Source organism: Meleagris gallopavo, chromosome 3, assembly GCF_000146605.3.
Source record: "Meleagris gallopavo isolate NT-WF06-2002-E0010 breed Aviagen turkey brand Nicholas breeding stock chromosome 3, Turkey_5.1, whole genome shotgun sequence".
NCBI lineage: Eukaryota > Metazoa > Chordata > Aves > Galliformes > Phasianidae > Meleagris > Meleagris gallopavo.
This window is the reverse complement of record NC_015013.2, coordinates 34159082-34175466: the sequence shown is the minus strand read 5'-3', so window position 1 is coordinate 34175466 and position 16385 is coordinate 34159082. Positions and strand designations below refer to the sequence as shown.

General features: G+C 37.8%; 1 protein-coding gene across 1 annotated transcript in view; it reads right to left on the bottom strand.

Moving 5' to 3' along the window:
* Nucleotides 1–8877, bottom strand: part of LOC109366697 (gamma-aminobutyric acid type B receptor subunit 2-like) — a 166266-nt gene extending 157389 nt beyond the window's left edge. Inside the window, exons 1-2 of the mRNA XM_031552769.1 lie at nt 8828–8877; nt 6420–6557 (exon numbers count right to left, since the gene is read on the bottom strand). Coding sequence (XP_031408629.1) covers nt 6420–6494 — 75 coding nt within the window. The 5' untranslated portion in view covers nt 6495–6557; nt 8828–8877. The remainder of the gene's footprint in view (nt 1–6419; nt 6558–8827) is intronic.
* Between the last annotated feature and the right edge of the window lie 7508 nt (nt 8878–16385).

Genomic DNA, 16385 nt, shown 5'->3' with positions numbered 1-16385 from the left:
TTGAAGGGATACAATCCACATGGACCTGGACAGACATGAGAAGCATGCCCATATGAACAAAATAAGGTTCAATAAGGCCAAGTACCAAGCATTGTATGTGTGTCAGAACAATCCCCCAGATAGGTGTACAGACCAAGAGAAGAACTCACTGAGAACAGTCTTGCAGAGAAGGACTTGGTGGCCCTGATACACAAAAAAAGTGGACAAAATCTGCAAAGTGCACTTGCAACCCAGAAAGCCAACTTTACCCTGGGCTGCCACAAATGAGAGATGGCCAGCAGGATGAGGGTGCTGACTATTCCCCTCAGTTCTCACAAGGCTCTATCTGGAATACTGTGTCCAGGCCTGGGGCCCCCAATACAGGAAGGATGCAAAGCAGGTCCAGAGGAGGGCCGTGAAGACGATCAGAGGGCTGGAGCACCTCTCCTATGAAGAAAGGCTGATGAATCTGGGCTTGCTCAGCCTAGGAAAGAGAAGGGCCCAGAAAGATCTCATTGTGGCCTTCCCGTACTTGAAGGAAGCCTATAATTAGGAGGGACACTGACTTTTTACATGGGCAAGTAGTGATAAGAAAAGGATGGGATTGTTTTAAACTAGAAGAGGGGAAATTTAGATTAGATATTAGGAGGAATTTTTTTTTATTTTTATTTTTTTTTTTTTTTTTAAACTCAGGATATCAAGGTGCTGGAACACATTGCCCAGAGAAGCTGCGGATACCTCATCCCTGAAGGCATTCAAGCCCAGGCTGTACAGGATCCTAGGCAGCCTGATCTAGTGGGTAGCAACCCTGCCCATGGCAGAGGGTTGGAACTAGCTGATCTTTAAAGATTCTTTCAACCGAAGCAATTCTGATACACAACTAACTTTCTAAGCCTAAGTCTGTTCTACCATGCATATGTGCGTGCTACCCACAGAGATGCAGTCTAATTAGAAGGCATAGTCCCACTGATCTAACTCCCCATGCATTTTCTGCCCCAGCAGCAATTGCACAGCTTCAGGAGGGCCACATCAATAACAGCAAAGTTCCTGCTGGCAGCTTGTATCAAAAGGAAGTTTGCAGAACTAAAAGGTCTCTCTACTTCCAAACATAGCAGATTCTCTCTCAAATGAGGAGAAACTTCTTACAAATCTACCTGAAGGTCAATCCTGCTGCTTTTTCTCCTTGTTCAGGAGCTCCCACGCATTTCTATGATGAAGAGAGCTAAATCACAAAAGTGGGACTAGAATGTCATCAGGTTTGCACCTTACATAATAAGACCTCAAGAGGTATTTTCCCTAGTATGCTTTGCATGTTAAAAGTACAACAGTAGCAAAGAAAGTCTATAAAATCCCTAAATCTCAGGAGATTGGATAAGAAAATGAAGGAAGGAGAGAATAAAAAACACAAACTGTGAGTTGAGAAGCCAAATGCTCTAATGTTGTGGTGCACCGGGTCATATTCCAATGGGAGACAGGCCTGTTCAGATGGGATTGCCTGTCTCTCATAGATAGAAGGAGCTAATCTTCTTAGCCAAAGACTACTTTGAATGCCCTTTTCATTCCTCGGGCTAACAATACATGGAAATTGTGCAGTGAAGGCAGAAGTAGCAAAAACTTACTGTGCTGGAAGAAATGTGCCAAGGAATGTGAAAAAAGTTTGTTTTTTTTCCCCCCCTCAAATGTTTGAGGCCATACCAGAGTTCCAAGTAACTAGTCTAAGGATTTAGAAAATCTAGACATTAATGAGATGAAATCTGACTCAGTGGTCAGTGTAGAAGCTTCCAGGCTGACTTGTGTTATGAAGGTGTTAAAAAACACTGGTAATAGCCCGTATTAACACAGTTTGATGAGAAACAGAGACAGTAAAGTGCAATTTTGTACAGATATATGCATCTTACACTTCTACACACACACACACACACACACACACAAGTCCTGCTTCATAGCCTACTGAGCTTTATTTCTTTGCATTTTCTTTCCACTTTCTTTTAAATTGCCTTCTCAGTGTAATCAGTCACATCTCTATAACAGCAGCTGGACAAGAAGCAATGCAGGTCATAGCTGGCTAGAAGTTATCTCCATGCTCATGTCACAGCCTCTCTTTCATTCAATTGAATCTCTCTCCCTAACAGCTCAGTTAGGCAAAAATATATAGAGGCTAATAATCTTTGGGAATTTTTTTATTAAAACCTGGTTGCAATTGGGCAGCAGTCAAATTATTAGAAGTGACAACAAAAATCACAGCAGCCTTGTTTCAGTAGGAAACCTAGGATTAGAAGCATCAGAGATTTTCTTTAATACCAGTAGTCTTTCTGGTAATTCAGACATAGGATCATGAATACTTACAGATCTACAGGATAATGAAACGGATCTCAGAATAGGCTCTATAATACTCCACAACATTCAGTTAGAGAATTAAAGGAGTTTCTTTTTCTAATAAATGAACCTCCTATATATTAATATGGGAGACTTATTTGCCAGAAGTCAAACACACAGAGCAAGCTATACATTGCAATTAGTGTACCTGCAGTTTTCTTTAAAAACATTCCAATGTGAAGCATTGAATCCGAACCATGGTTTGTTATGTGAATGCCATTATGATTGAATCACTGAGCTGTAACAGTTACTTGTCTGGAAGCCAGAAGTTACAACTAGAGTACATTAACTATGTGGAAGGAGGATATCTCAAGGAAGCAATAAGAGTTATACTCTGGTTCTGGAAGAGGCTTATTTCCTGACTCAACAGAAATAATAGAAGTAGACTACAAGGAAAAGCAAATATCACAATAGAGGAAGAAAGTCCTCAAAATGGAAGGGTTCCACAAATCCAGAGAGATGACCCACTTGGTCAAAATCCTCATCCTGGTTAGAAGTGAAAAAGAGCAATGAAAAATAGGTGAAACAATCAATAGAGACTGGACTCTTTTGATAGAATAAGAAATTTACACTTAGAAATTGAATAGAATTTCAAATAGAAATATGAACTGTAAATAGCCTGAAATAGGAGAGAGCTTAAATTGTGAACTATCTTCTTTTTGTACAACCCGGGCACTATCAGGAATATGTACTTCAGCATGTAAAATAAAAATATATAATTGCTCATTTTCGTGTTACTGCAGATACAGTTAATGATTCCTCTTCTCACTGCTTAATGGCTTCAAGTACACAGCGAAAGGGAACGTGGATAAGATGAATACTGAAGAATTTGATATTAAAGTATTCCCCTTTCAACAAAACAAATGCATCACTTAGACTGCCATGCCTTTATGACCCATTCCCAGGCAAACAGAGTACTTTTAACACTTTATAATCAGAATACCAAATGCTCAAATCGATTGCACGCTGCAGATCAGAGCTGCACAAGCAGTCTCCAGCCTGCATTCAGAACATCGTTCAGCAGAGCTCTGTTTACAGAAACACAGGGATAGCTCATGAACAAGCTTTCAACCTTCCAGGTTTGAGAAGCTAGGGAAATGTGTGGCTGCACCTCTCCTTCTATGAACACATGTACAGAAATAGTTTGCAGGTTGCATCACCTTGCATACCTCAAAATCATTAAGGATGTTTGCTGTCTAAAACAACTTGTGCTTTTCACAGATACAAAGAGCTTCATTAAAAAAAAATCATTACTTTTGTTACAGTAAGAGATAATTGAATCAGCCAGCAGTTGAAGACAACCAATTGAGAACAAAATCTCCTGTTTGTTGCTGATCATAAGTAAATAAAAATTTGTCAAGGAAAACTACATTCTGTTTAAAAATAGTGTGGAAAGAAGACAAAAAGGCACCTTCACACTGAGATTTCATCAAAGCTCTGATGGTCTCTCATTTCACACCGATGCAGGCCACCATGAACTCAATATTATCAGTGAAGTCAGAAACGTCTTTACCAAGAGTATTCAGTAAGGAGAGTAGAGACCAAAGCTACCTTGCAGAAGTTTCTCCCTTTCCTTCCCATCATCACTATTATAACATTGTTTGAGTAGCAAATGCAACTTAACTTCCAGTACATTTGTGTTTCTGCCTTTTACTTGTTGCTTGTTATTTAGGATTTTATTTTATTTTATTTTTTACTGGAGAGAGTAGTGAAGAAGTAGAAATGAAAAAAAACTCCCCCACAAGGAGGAAAAGCAGTCATACAGAAACTTGGAATACACGGCTAAAAGGCTTCCAGGAAAGTTTTCAGGTATTCAGTCTGGTATCACAATTGCTAACAGAAGTAATTTTTCAGGTGTTGTGTTCTTATTCTTTTCTTGCCAGTACTCTTAGTACCATCCTGCATTTCTCTTGCAAGAAAGATTCACTTTCTTCAATCACAAGACAACTACATAAATCAAATCAAATGTTCTTGCTAGGGTTAAGAGCTCAGTTTTCATGAACACATGCAGAGCAGAACTAGAGTTGTACATCCAAATGCAAATTCTCTAATCCACAGTGCTATGTCACCTTAGTCCATATACACTCTTTTTCTAGACTGTAGTATAAGATGATATCAAAATGGTCACACATTCACTAAGGTGATTTTGCTGTGATTCCTTGAGGTAATGTTTCGAGTATTAATGATGGGAGAACAGTCTCATGTCTTACTAGGAAGCTGATTATAATTTCTCTGTTTTCAAGAATTACAAATTTCTATTTAATGTCTGTGCAAGTTACATCTTTAATCAAAGATGTTCAACTGGAGGATCCTAATGAGTGAAAGGATTTGAACTGTTTACTCATTACCTTATACATGCTATTTCTGCTAATTTGTATACATGAGTACTGCTGTTCCTGTTTGACACATTACTTCCACAAACCTCACCTAGACTTGTTCCACTGCAGCTGCACCATCCACTGAGCCTCACCACACTCCCCAGCCATGCTCCCATTTGTGTTTGTCATTCAGTCAATCAATATATAAAAATCTGCCACAAAGTGGAATTATGCCATGTGAGGATTGATCTAGTGCCTGCAGGACACTAAGTCCAAGAAACAGAATCCCCTGGTATACTGATACCGTTAATAACATTTAGAACTTAGTCACAGCCGTAGTTGTTAAATACAGAGAAATAAATGCTGTCTGCTAGTAATACTTTATATCATAATACATATATTGACAAATTCAGACATTTAAGAGCAACTAGAAGCTTCCTAATTGCCTTTATTTATTGACTGAACAACTGCATTAAACAATTGATTTTCAGACGCTAGCAAGCAGAACTTCAGTAAAAAGGGAAAAATTTAACAAAATGAAATCTTATTTCTTAAAACATCCTATATCAACTGGAAGTTCCATGTGACAAATTTCCAAATAACAGAGCTTCAGCTTTCATTATAGTCCATAGACTAAGGCACTTCTAAGAGAGAATGGCAAATGATAGTTTCAGGCTCCCTCTTCCTTTCTCTGCTTTCTCCAGAGATACACTATTATTTTATTTCCACAGTAGAACTGCTATGCTTTCACGTCAGAAAAAAATCCAAAAACAAAGAAAAAAATCTGATATGACAAGCACTGCAAACACAGTTAACAAGCTACTTTAATTACCCTCCTAAGATTTTCCCATTTGTACTCTGATCATCATCTTCACAAACTTAATTATGCTTCATTTGTTCATTCTACACTCATCTCAGTAAGTATTCCAGGTGGAAAAGACGTGTCTTTTTGTAAGAGGAACCTCAGGTAACTATTATATATTGTTATTTTTCTACATAATATTTTTTTTTTATCTTTGGGCAATATGGAGTAAGAAGTCAGGGCTATTTCACAGCTGAAAAGTAAACTTGCTGCCTGAACAGACATCAACCTAAAGATCATCACTGAGCAGATGACTGAAGAAATGAAGAAAAAATCACAGCGCTATCATTTGCATTTTAAAGATTAGTATTAATAAATTCTGGTTCCTCAGCAGAAGAAACCTTTCCACAAACTTGACCTTTGAGAAAGTCAGAAAGAACAGCTGGGAATAAATGTGCTCTGTAAGTCAAGTACTGAAATACTTATGCAGTTACTACTTACAATTTATGCACTGCTAACACTTTTAAAGTCAATAGGAATTATTGCATTATGATTGAGTAGAAACCGTGTAAACCCTAGCGTATCATAATTTAAGGACTGATGAGTTGTTTCCTCTAACTTCAGTTAAGGCCTAGATTTGCTCACCTAGCATGACCAAACTTAAAGTTTACTTTTTGAGATAGATCTAATTAATTTTACTCAATCTGCTGAGATGCAGAACTGTTGCCCCATATTCTCATGTTTTTTTGAGCACAATGTCATGTCTTAGAATCTAAAGCTACATAAAAGTGGCTGCTCTTTACACACTGACCTTCAAAACTGTAGTATAGTAAAAATCACATAGGATGTTAAGTTTAAAAACCTCAAGTGCTAAGTTTCTTTTTTAAAAAAAGACAGAAGCACAAAATAGTCAGCATTTCAATATAATACAATCCATGTCTTACCTGAACCAAATTCCATCCTTTTAGAGATTCAGCAATGATAGAGGTAACAGTTGCACATACACCACCAAAAACCATCAGATGATTAGGTCCATATTTTATTGCATCATAAAAGGCTTTGAGTCCTTTTGCATTGTCACACTGGGGAAAAAAAAAGAGAGCAATGATTACTACCACAAATGACATTTAGTAATAAATAAACTACTGGGGTAGGGAGAAGTTTGAGGGATAGCAAATAAACTGTATATATTATAAAATCTTTTGGCACAAACATTAAAAACTTGAGCACTCTGCTCTCGAATGCTAACAGCCTGAAAAAAAAATAATTAAAAAAAAAATCAAGAAAAGCATTCCTTACATCATTCAAAACCTTGATGTTTTCTTTCTAAGCTGGGATATCTGAATTGTGATATTGCCTTCAGACAAATAATTTAAAAAAGAAAACCAAAAAAATGTTATTGAAACTTTTTCTGCATTCAGAAATACCATCTCCCAAAGCAGAGTTTGGAATATAGCACTAGATGTCAGTAGAACTTCCACAGTTGAAGGAAAGTTTGACACCACCTCTTGTGCCTATTTGTAAAGCAAGCTCCATCTAAAGTAACCACTCCCTAATGGCCCCCAATCAACACTCTGGATATATATGATATTACCAGTCAGTCCAAAATATATACAAATATAGTTGAGAGCCTGTCATTTAGAAAGACAACACAAAATTAAAAGTCAAAATGATAATCTTTTAAAGTGCTAGGAATTAACCCATCTGCTTTCACACCACACCATGCTTTGAATAGCAGACTGGACTAAATGACCTTTTCAAGTCCCACTGAAAATGAATGCTTCTGGGTTTCTTTGATAATTAATTTGATTTTTTTTTTTTCTCCAACTGCAAACAATAATATATTTAATTGAGACCAGGACTGAAAGCAAATAAAAGATAATGTTAGTCAGTACTGAAAAACATATTTCAGTCCTTGATTAGGATAGTACCAATCACTCATAATAACTTATTCAGTCCTGGCTTAATTCCTGAGCTTGCAGAAAAGCATTAATAAAACATGCAGCTGAAGTTCAGAATTTGATTCCAAACTGTTTTGGAAGTCAGTCTACCAAAGGCTCTAATGGTATCTGCCATTGCTTCGCAGTAGTAGCTATACTCCTTCATTGTTGGTTTGTTTTTTTGTGAAACAATATCCTCTGCCCTCTCTTTCCTCCTGCAGAAAATCTTTTCCATTATAATCTTTACATGAACTATTGTACACCAACGTCCAATGTTTCATTGTAACAATTCATTAAAACAGTTCATTTACTATCAACATCCAAGTACTCATTGTTTAGTATTCAGCTAAGAGAATAAAGATTTTGCATAAGACATTTGCAAGCTTACATTAATCTACTTACTGAACTGATATGATAAAAGAAAAAATATTCTATTTGGGAGTAACTTGCAAGAATAGAATTACTGCTCTTACTATTCAGAAGGATACAGATTACTACTGCAGAGGCTTCAAAATTGCATAATATAGTACAGCTTTTTTTTCTTGTTAAAAAAAGAAAAAACAACAACATTTGGTATGGCAGAGGCTCCCTTGCCAGTTTGATGGATTGTTAGCAAGCTCACAATATGAAGGAATCAAGTTTGCGATCAGGCACTACCCTCCATCCTTACTCCCCTATCTTCTACTTAAAGATCAGTTTATTCCAAGTGCAGCTAGATTGCTGTACTGCTACTTTACTTCTATAAGCAACCAAGGACAACAGAGCTTTAAGAATATGAACTTATCTGAAGTCTTTCCCCTCATCCACCCATTCCAACCTGCAATGACATTACTTTTTTTCACATCAACTTAAAACCAGACAATATTGTTAGTGTTTGCGTTGACAATAATCATTTTAAGAAATACATACATGAAATAAGGAGAATGTTGACAGTAAAATAACAGTTGGAAACTGTAGCTCATGAATAAATTATACATGAGAAGTTATGAAGAAATAAAGTTCTGCATTCTAAATAGCAAAGACTTACAGTCTATTACCTGAAGTAAAATTCACACTAGAATTTGTCCTTACATCACAGAACACTGAGGCATTCTTTAACTGCTATCTACCTACAAAATATTTCTCATTGCAGTGAAGCCACCTTATACAGTTTTAAGGATGCCAGTGGGTCGATTTGCTGGGAGGTTCAGAATTGCTGCTATATAGACTTTTTCCATTCTTATTTATTTTCTCTCTGTACATTTATAAAGATCCTTATATGAAAACAACACTTCCCCAGACACAAAACATTTCTCTCGGGAATACATTTAAAAGTTTTTTTTCCCTGGACAATCAATAGGCGTACAAAGATCAGGCTTAGTAAGATTAATTATTGCAATAGAAAGATAATCAAAACAAATGGAAATGCTCACCAGTTTTCTAGGCTCACAAACTCCACAAGAAGCAACCTCCAGAAAAAGATCCTTCCTCAGGGGTAGTCAATCCTTAAATGGGACCTAGGAGAGGTGGAGCCAGGGTCCACCCCTTCTGGTAGCACAGGTGAAGGCAATTCACCTGTGCTCCCATGGCTGACTCACTGCTTGCCTCAGGTGGATAATCAGAGGTTCAGGACATGATCAACTGTTCCCATACACTCCTCTATCAAACTATTAAGATTTGCACAGCAGAGATATGTTAACAATCAGTCCAAAATACATACAACAATGTGTGAGGTACTGCTGCCTGAGACTCAGTTACAAGCTGTAATGCTATAACATGATGGAAAGTACAGTGATAATAGTGGGGTAGCAAAGTCTTTGGCTACAGCAAGTGAGGACAAGCAAAAAGGCAGCAACTGTAGATGCAGAAACAAATGAAAGATGATGCTTACCTTCAGAAGGCCTGAGACCTCCATGAGGATACCCTTGCCTCCCCCTGCCAACCCTTAAATGAGATCTGGGAAGGGATGGATCCTGGCTCCAACCCTTCTGGTCATTCAGCTGTATTGCATGCACCTAAGCTCCCCTGAGTTGGCCCTGCCTTCCCACCAGGGCTCAATCTCTGCTTCGAGCCATGACTCAGCATTTCCCCTACACAAGAATATCATGTTGTCACCTTAGCACATTCATACTGACTAGTTTCAACTCTCTGCCTCTTAGGCTACCGCAATTAATTACAGGAGTCATCTATTCCTTGATCGAAACTGCCAAAATTGTTCAAAATATGCCTCAGAGATGAAGAAAAAGAACCTAATACTGTAGTTGGCCGCAACTGGACAGAAGCAAGAGAAAACGAAAAAAAAAAGATAAAATTGGGAGAAAACAGACTTTCACATTTGTTTAATGTCACATTTCACAACACGTATCGTATATAACATTCTTCCTTGCAAGCAACTGAACAGTCTGTCACAAGAACTAAAAAGTAAACATTCAGATAAAGTTAATAGCTTTAAGGAGCCAGAGAGACAAGCTGTTACAAAGGCTTCCTCCTGTCTCTTGTCTGAAGAATGTATCCCCAAACCTTTTTACAATGCAGCCTTTTCAGAGATCCCAGACCCTGTTGCTGCTTACCATCATCTATTTTCAAACCCTAACATATGCCTAAAAGTGGGCAATGTTGTTGAAGGGCAACCAGATCAGGCACCACAGAATTGCCGACCCCATAACCAATCTGAATTGCCCTCATCAAGTGACTATAACTAGGTTCAGGAGCAATGCTATGCAGAAATCTAATTACAATACAACAAAAGCAGGCATAAGAGCCAAAATTCATAGAAAAAGGTGGAGACTACAGAGTCCTGGCCTCATGCAGATGACAAGAAGCTGGCTGGGTTATTAATTTGAGCATGACTAACAGGAGTGAAGATGAAAGAATCCCTAATAAAAAGTCAAAAATTGAAACAATTAAAAATATCACCCAAAGGAGACAGTGCTGTTTTTGCTCTTCCACCTAAATTGACAATAACGTCTCTATTTTACTGAGCTGAACTGCAGCCAGCTCACTCTTTGACTCATGTTAAAAAAGAGACAGACGTGCTGTATGGTTGAACTTGACTGCACGTTAAAACAGCATGGTTGCAATGCATTTGGCTGGAGAAATTTATTGCCATAATTGTACCTTCAAGTACACGTGATTTAGTGCATTACAGATTTTTCTTTGGAAGAAAGGGTTTGAATCTACTTATCCCAAACATATTAATTGTTTTGCTCAGCCTCAGTCAAGAGCTGGAAATAAGACGTGTACAAATAGAAAATAAACATATTAATGAATAATTATATTAAATGTATCTCTTAATGCACTGATGTGGTACAGACAATTGTATATGGACAATTCTCACTGAGAAACATCAGGACATCACCAAGCAAGATGTGTGAGGAGTTCTATATCTCACCGAGACAAAGACTTATTAATATCACAGATGGCACCTCTCAAAGTCATAGTTCCCATTTCCAAGGAAACAGAATCACTTATTTTAATTAGGAAAACAGTCAGATGAATTACTACATAGGAAAGGAGTTGAATGAATTTGAGGACTGAAGTGTTAACCTTCCTGAACCTTCTTTGAAGGAGTCTGGCCAATAAAGACCGTCATCCTCTACCAAGAAAGAAATCAGAATAAACAAGAAGAACATCCTGCCTGAAAGGTGACAGGTGCACAAGGACAAGAAACCTCTCTGGGGAGTACAGTATGGCAGCCAAAATTAAAAGAAAGACCTTCTTGGATGTGTCCAAAGAGTAATGGCTGCACAGAACCATGGAAAAGTGCACAGCCCTGAAGCCACAATAAGCTGAACAGACTGCTGTCTCCTAGAAGGGCTGCCTGGCAGACAGCAAGATACCAGGATATACTCTCAAAGCCTCAGAGCCACAAGAGTGACACAGTGCTAATCCTCAGTGAGGAGAATGGGAATTTGCATGAGTCTGATATTTCAAGTCTGCTGATTCCTATGGCAGTGACAGGTCTGAACATTTACAGGATTAGGAGGAGAACTGGTACCTGCAATTTAACTTAGTTAGATCTTCAGTTTTACAAATAGCCATGAAAATGCTTGTGAATTGATGTATGATTATATTCAGATTTCTCATTACTGGATGCCCAGCTATTTCTCAGTTAGCCATATTCTAGCACAACACTACTTGCTGCAGTGAAACAAACCCTGTGCAATTGTTTTGGCATCTATTAAGCTTCTGAATACTTAGGTTACAGATCCCTTATGGTGAGAAGGAATAACCCACAGCTGTCATCTGCATATTGAAATATCAGACTTTTTCAAATGATATGAGAGCTTTCAGCAGCACTCTGCACTGAATACCATCAAAGGGAAGCAAATGTTCATAAATATCTGATGAGACCTCTTTGAACAGGGAGAACAGTTACAAAGCATTATTTCTATCCTTCACAATATCTTGCTCAGAAACTAACTCCACATTAAGCTGAAAGAAAAGAGCTAAGAGATGAAGAACACCAAAATGATTTTCATTTGGTTTTCATTCAATATTAAAGTCATCAAGCAATACTGACAATTCAGTGAGGAATGCATGGAAACTGTTCTGAGCTGTACCAAATGTCAGCCAAATTAACATCCTATGCATGGGCTTACAGACAGGACATGGTTCTCCCAGGGAACTTTCACAGCCCAAAATTACATTTGTTATTTTAATTGCTCTGGCTGGATTTTCCTTCCATAAGTTTGTTCAGTGGCTCTTGAAACCACCACTTTGACATCCACAACATCCCATGACAATGCAATTACTGACTGAAGGAAAAATAGCTTCCTTGTATTTGTTCTAAAACTCTTCATGCCATGCTAAGTACCAGTGAAGCATCTTGTCATCAGACGTTACGTTTTTTTTAAATTCACAAATATATGTAAACAAATTGGATTCACTCAGAGATAACTAAAAAAACCAAAACCTAAGAAACCCCACGAACTTCCAAATACAGTCAGTGATGTTCACAGAAGCACAAGACATTGGTGGCTACCATAGTGTTCTGGGAACACAGAGTTAAATGCTTGCTACGTCCTTACATGCAATGGCTTTCAGTACTCTCTGCCTGATCCACTGTTCCTGTGTTCTCTATTTGAAACACATCCCACAGCTATATTTACTTCTTTACCTCAAAACTGAAGTCAATTTATCCCAAACTGCAGACACTTCTACATGATTTCTCTATCATTTTAATTACTAGCAATCAGATTTCATTCTGATAAAGGAGAGAACACAGCAGAGAAGGAATTAATTCACTCAGCGAAATATTTCCCAGTAAATTAATCCTCTCAAATTGACATCTTTCTATCTGTCACACTTTGGAACTTTCCCTCTATATCCTGTTACCTTGCTTGCTGAACAGGGAACAGTTCACAGCATTACCACGAAGGGACTGCTGTTTAACATCCCATTTAATAACATCTATTTTGCCTCTGGTACCACCTGTTTCTTCATAAATCACTGGGTCCACAGCAATGGTGACAACTAACTATTTTGTCACCACTTTCTCTAAGACAGTCTAAACAACTTTTAAAGATTTACCTTCTTTCCGGCGTCATTTACTTTTTTTTTTGGTTCACTACTACTGGAACCTGAATCCATCCAGCAAAATAGATAAAAATTTCTTGTCTCTCCTTATAGAAGGAGTCACTCTGAAAGTAACATCTCCTATTTATTTCCATGGAAACTAAAACAGATACAAAAAGCACAATGACACTTTTGCTTTTAATAAAGCAAATTCTCAGCTACAAAACACTATTTTTCAACAGTCTCCACCAGTAGCTACACATTTCACCAGCGATGAGCAAGAGCCTGCATGCTGCACTCATAAACTCTTCACCAGTGGAAGTGTGACTCTATTGCTGTCACCACTGCTGAAACGCACCACCTACTACCTCAAGGTGCTGACATCCACTGTTTGGTCTCCACCAGTGTTCAGCATGCATTGGTGAATGTGAATGGGTGCCAGTTTTTCCACATGGAGGAATTCAATGACACACCTTTACTTCACCTGCAGTACCACGTCAGACACCATTGTGTCAGACTGCCTCTCTGCTGCCATCTGTCACACCAGTAAAAAGTAATGGGATATTGGTGGGAAAGTCCAACCTCTACTGCCATACCACCAACACCTGCCTCTGATGTTGTGGGCTAACATCATAAAGTACGAGTCGCTGCTTTTGAAGGAGCCTTCATATTTGTTCCATTTCTCTTTTTAAGTTACCTGTTTTCATTTATATAGCTTATATTTTCTGCCTTTTTATTAATTCCCTTAGAATATAATATTTACATAGGATGACTCCAATTTAAGCACTCCAATATAAAATAGAAGAGTAAAAAAAAACCAAACAGATAAATCCTACACAATCAAAACCAACTCTGCCTAAGTTTCCACCAAGATTAAATGTGCAGTAAATCCAGAGATGAAGCTGACTTCCTCTTTTTGCACTAATTGGGGTTCAGCTTGGAAGTTAAAGCCTTTCCTCAAAGAAAGTTGAAGTCTTTCTTTGATTTGTAACTGTTACACAGACAAATGTTCAGAAGGCCTTCAAGAAACATTTTGAATGATATGAAAAGGCACTCTTTCAATTATGTGACTGTATTGTGTTTGCATGGAAAGTTTTTGGGAAGCTAGAAACCGTCTATAGATTTCAGTATATGCATAATTACCCCACAACCCCTACATCTTGCAGGAGCACTTCATGGTTTTAAGGCAACGTCATCAACAGCAACAATGAGAAGCAACTTCCCTCTAGGATTTACTCCCCCTCCAGATAATGGGGATTCTAAATTTGTCTGTTACTTCTCTCTAATAGGATTCTTCAGCTTAATTTCAACTGACTATAATAATGCCTTTTGTTTACAGGATGATGACTCCTTCTTCAGCAGGTCAAGATGCATTCATAAACAGAGATGGTTCACTGAACCCAAGGATCCTACTTTCAAATGCCACTCTGCTTCTCCTCTCCACTGATAAGCCCTTACGAGTAATTTTACAGGGCCCTCTGCATTATTTTCTCTAGCTGTAACAATGTGCAAATACAGTAGTAGGTCTGTGCCACAATGAATTTTGAAATTCAGGTAACACTGACCAAGATTTCTCATTCTAAATGTCTCATTAACATCTCATTTTGAATTGCTAATGGAAATCTAACACTTGGGCTGAAGCCTTAGAGAGATCCTATTGTGCAAAATGTGCAATTAGCCAGATCCCTCACTATAACTCATTGAGTTCTCCTGGATTATTCTGCAGCTGGGCCCATCATCTAACTAGAATGAAATTGGTGTTGACTGAAATATTCCTGGGCCAGAGGGTTTCTATAGCATCTGCACTATGTCTGATCATCTATAATATATAGTTCATTCTATTTAACTCGTTCCCTTCTGCATCGATCCAGTAACACTACAGAAAATATTTTTACAGATGGTTCTAATTACCAACATAGATTTAAAAGGGTAAGTGTACACACACATAGTACTTAGAGTTTTTTCCCAGTATCTTCCAAGCTGCGTGTGGACATTTGTATTCACATATTTATAATAAAAATGCAAACAAAGCAAACCTAAACCTTAGTAAGATCCATTTTTTTCCTGACATCCCAGTGCTCAGACACTTACCAGATATTTTTGTATAGAATCACAGAATCATTCAAATTGGAAAAGACCACTAGGATCATCCAGTCCAATCCCCAGCCCATCACCACTACGTTCACTAACTATGTCTCTTAGCACCACATCACATTTTTCTAACATTTCTAGGAACAATGACTGCACCACCTCCCTGGGCAGCCTGTGTCACTGCCTCACCACTCTTCCAGATAATATTTTTTTCCTAATATCCAATCTGAACCTCCCTGGTGCAAGTTAAAGCCATTACCCCTTGTTCTATCCCTAGTTACCTGGGAGAAGTGGCCAAATATCAACAGGGAAACAAATATTTTTCTTAATTCTCCTTTTTCCATCCTGTATAATCTAAACTGCTGTTTTGTTTTATGGAAATAAGTGGAATTATGGAAAAGCACAAAAGTTTGGAGGTATTGTGTAGGAAAATGAAAATATCAAAAGATGTTTTAAAAACAACAGTAACAACAACAAATAACACATCCTGTTCTTGAGAATAAGGTGGCTCAATTTTCTCAGTTTTTCTAATTTTTACCAAAGTTCAATATCACAGTAATTTCTAATAAAGCAGGGAATTAATTTTAATTATTAATCAAGACAAAAATATCTCTGTTCTTTACTTGCAGCAAGAGGCTTTTTAAAACTCCCTTAGGAAATCAGTTGTGTTTTGGCATTTAAGTAACCACAGAAGGTGCTAATTGTTTCAGACACTCAAGCCCCAAGATCATTATCACTTAAATTTATTGATGCAAACTACTTACTATTTTGCTACCTCACATTTTTTGAGAAAAAGACATGCAGTAGTAGATTTACAAGGTGTTTGCCAGTTGCAGCTCAAGTACAAATTAAATGCTAAGGGAAATACTTTTCTCAGGCTCAACACAGAGCCACTAATGTCAGTTGTACAATTTGGTACTTACCTTGTTGATTCTTTTTCTTCCCCTGATTCAGTACAATTTATTTGTTGACATTTTTTAAAATAAACTCTATTTTCATAAATCATTCCAGATTTAGTCATAATCAGTTTAAATATATCAGTTACTTTTCCTTTTGTTCCATGAATGACGCCATTTTAGAATATAAGAAAAAAAGATAATAGAAGAGGGCTCAGAGGTCTGGAGCATCTCTCCCATGAGGAAGGTTGAGGGAACTGGGCTTTTTTGGCTTGGAAAAGAGAAGGCTCCAGGAGACCTCATTGCAGCCTTCCAGTACTTGAAGGGAGCATATAAACAGGACTGGAAATGGCTGTTTATGAGGGTGGATAGTGATAGGACAAGGGGGAATGGTTCTAAACTGAGACAGGGGAGGTTTAGGTTAGATATTAGGAGGACGTTTTTCACACAGAGGATGGTGATGCACAGGAACAGGTTGCCCAAGGAG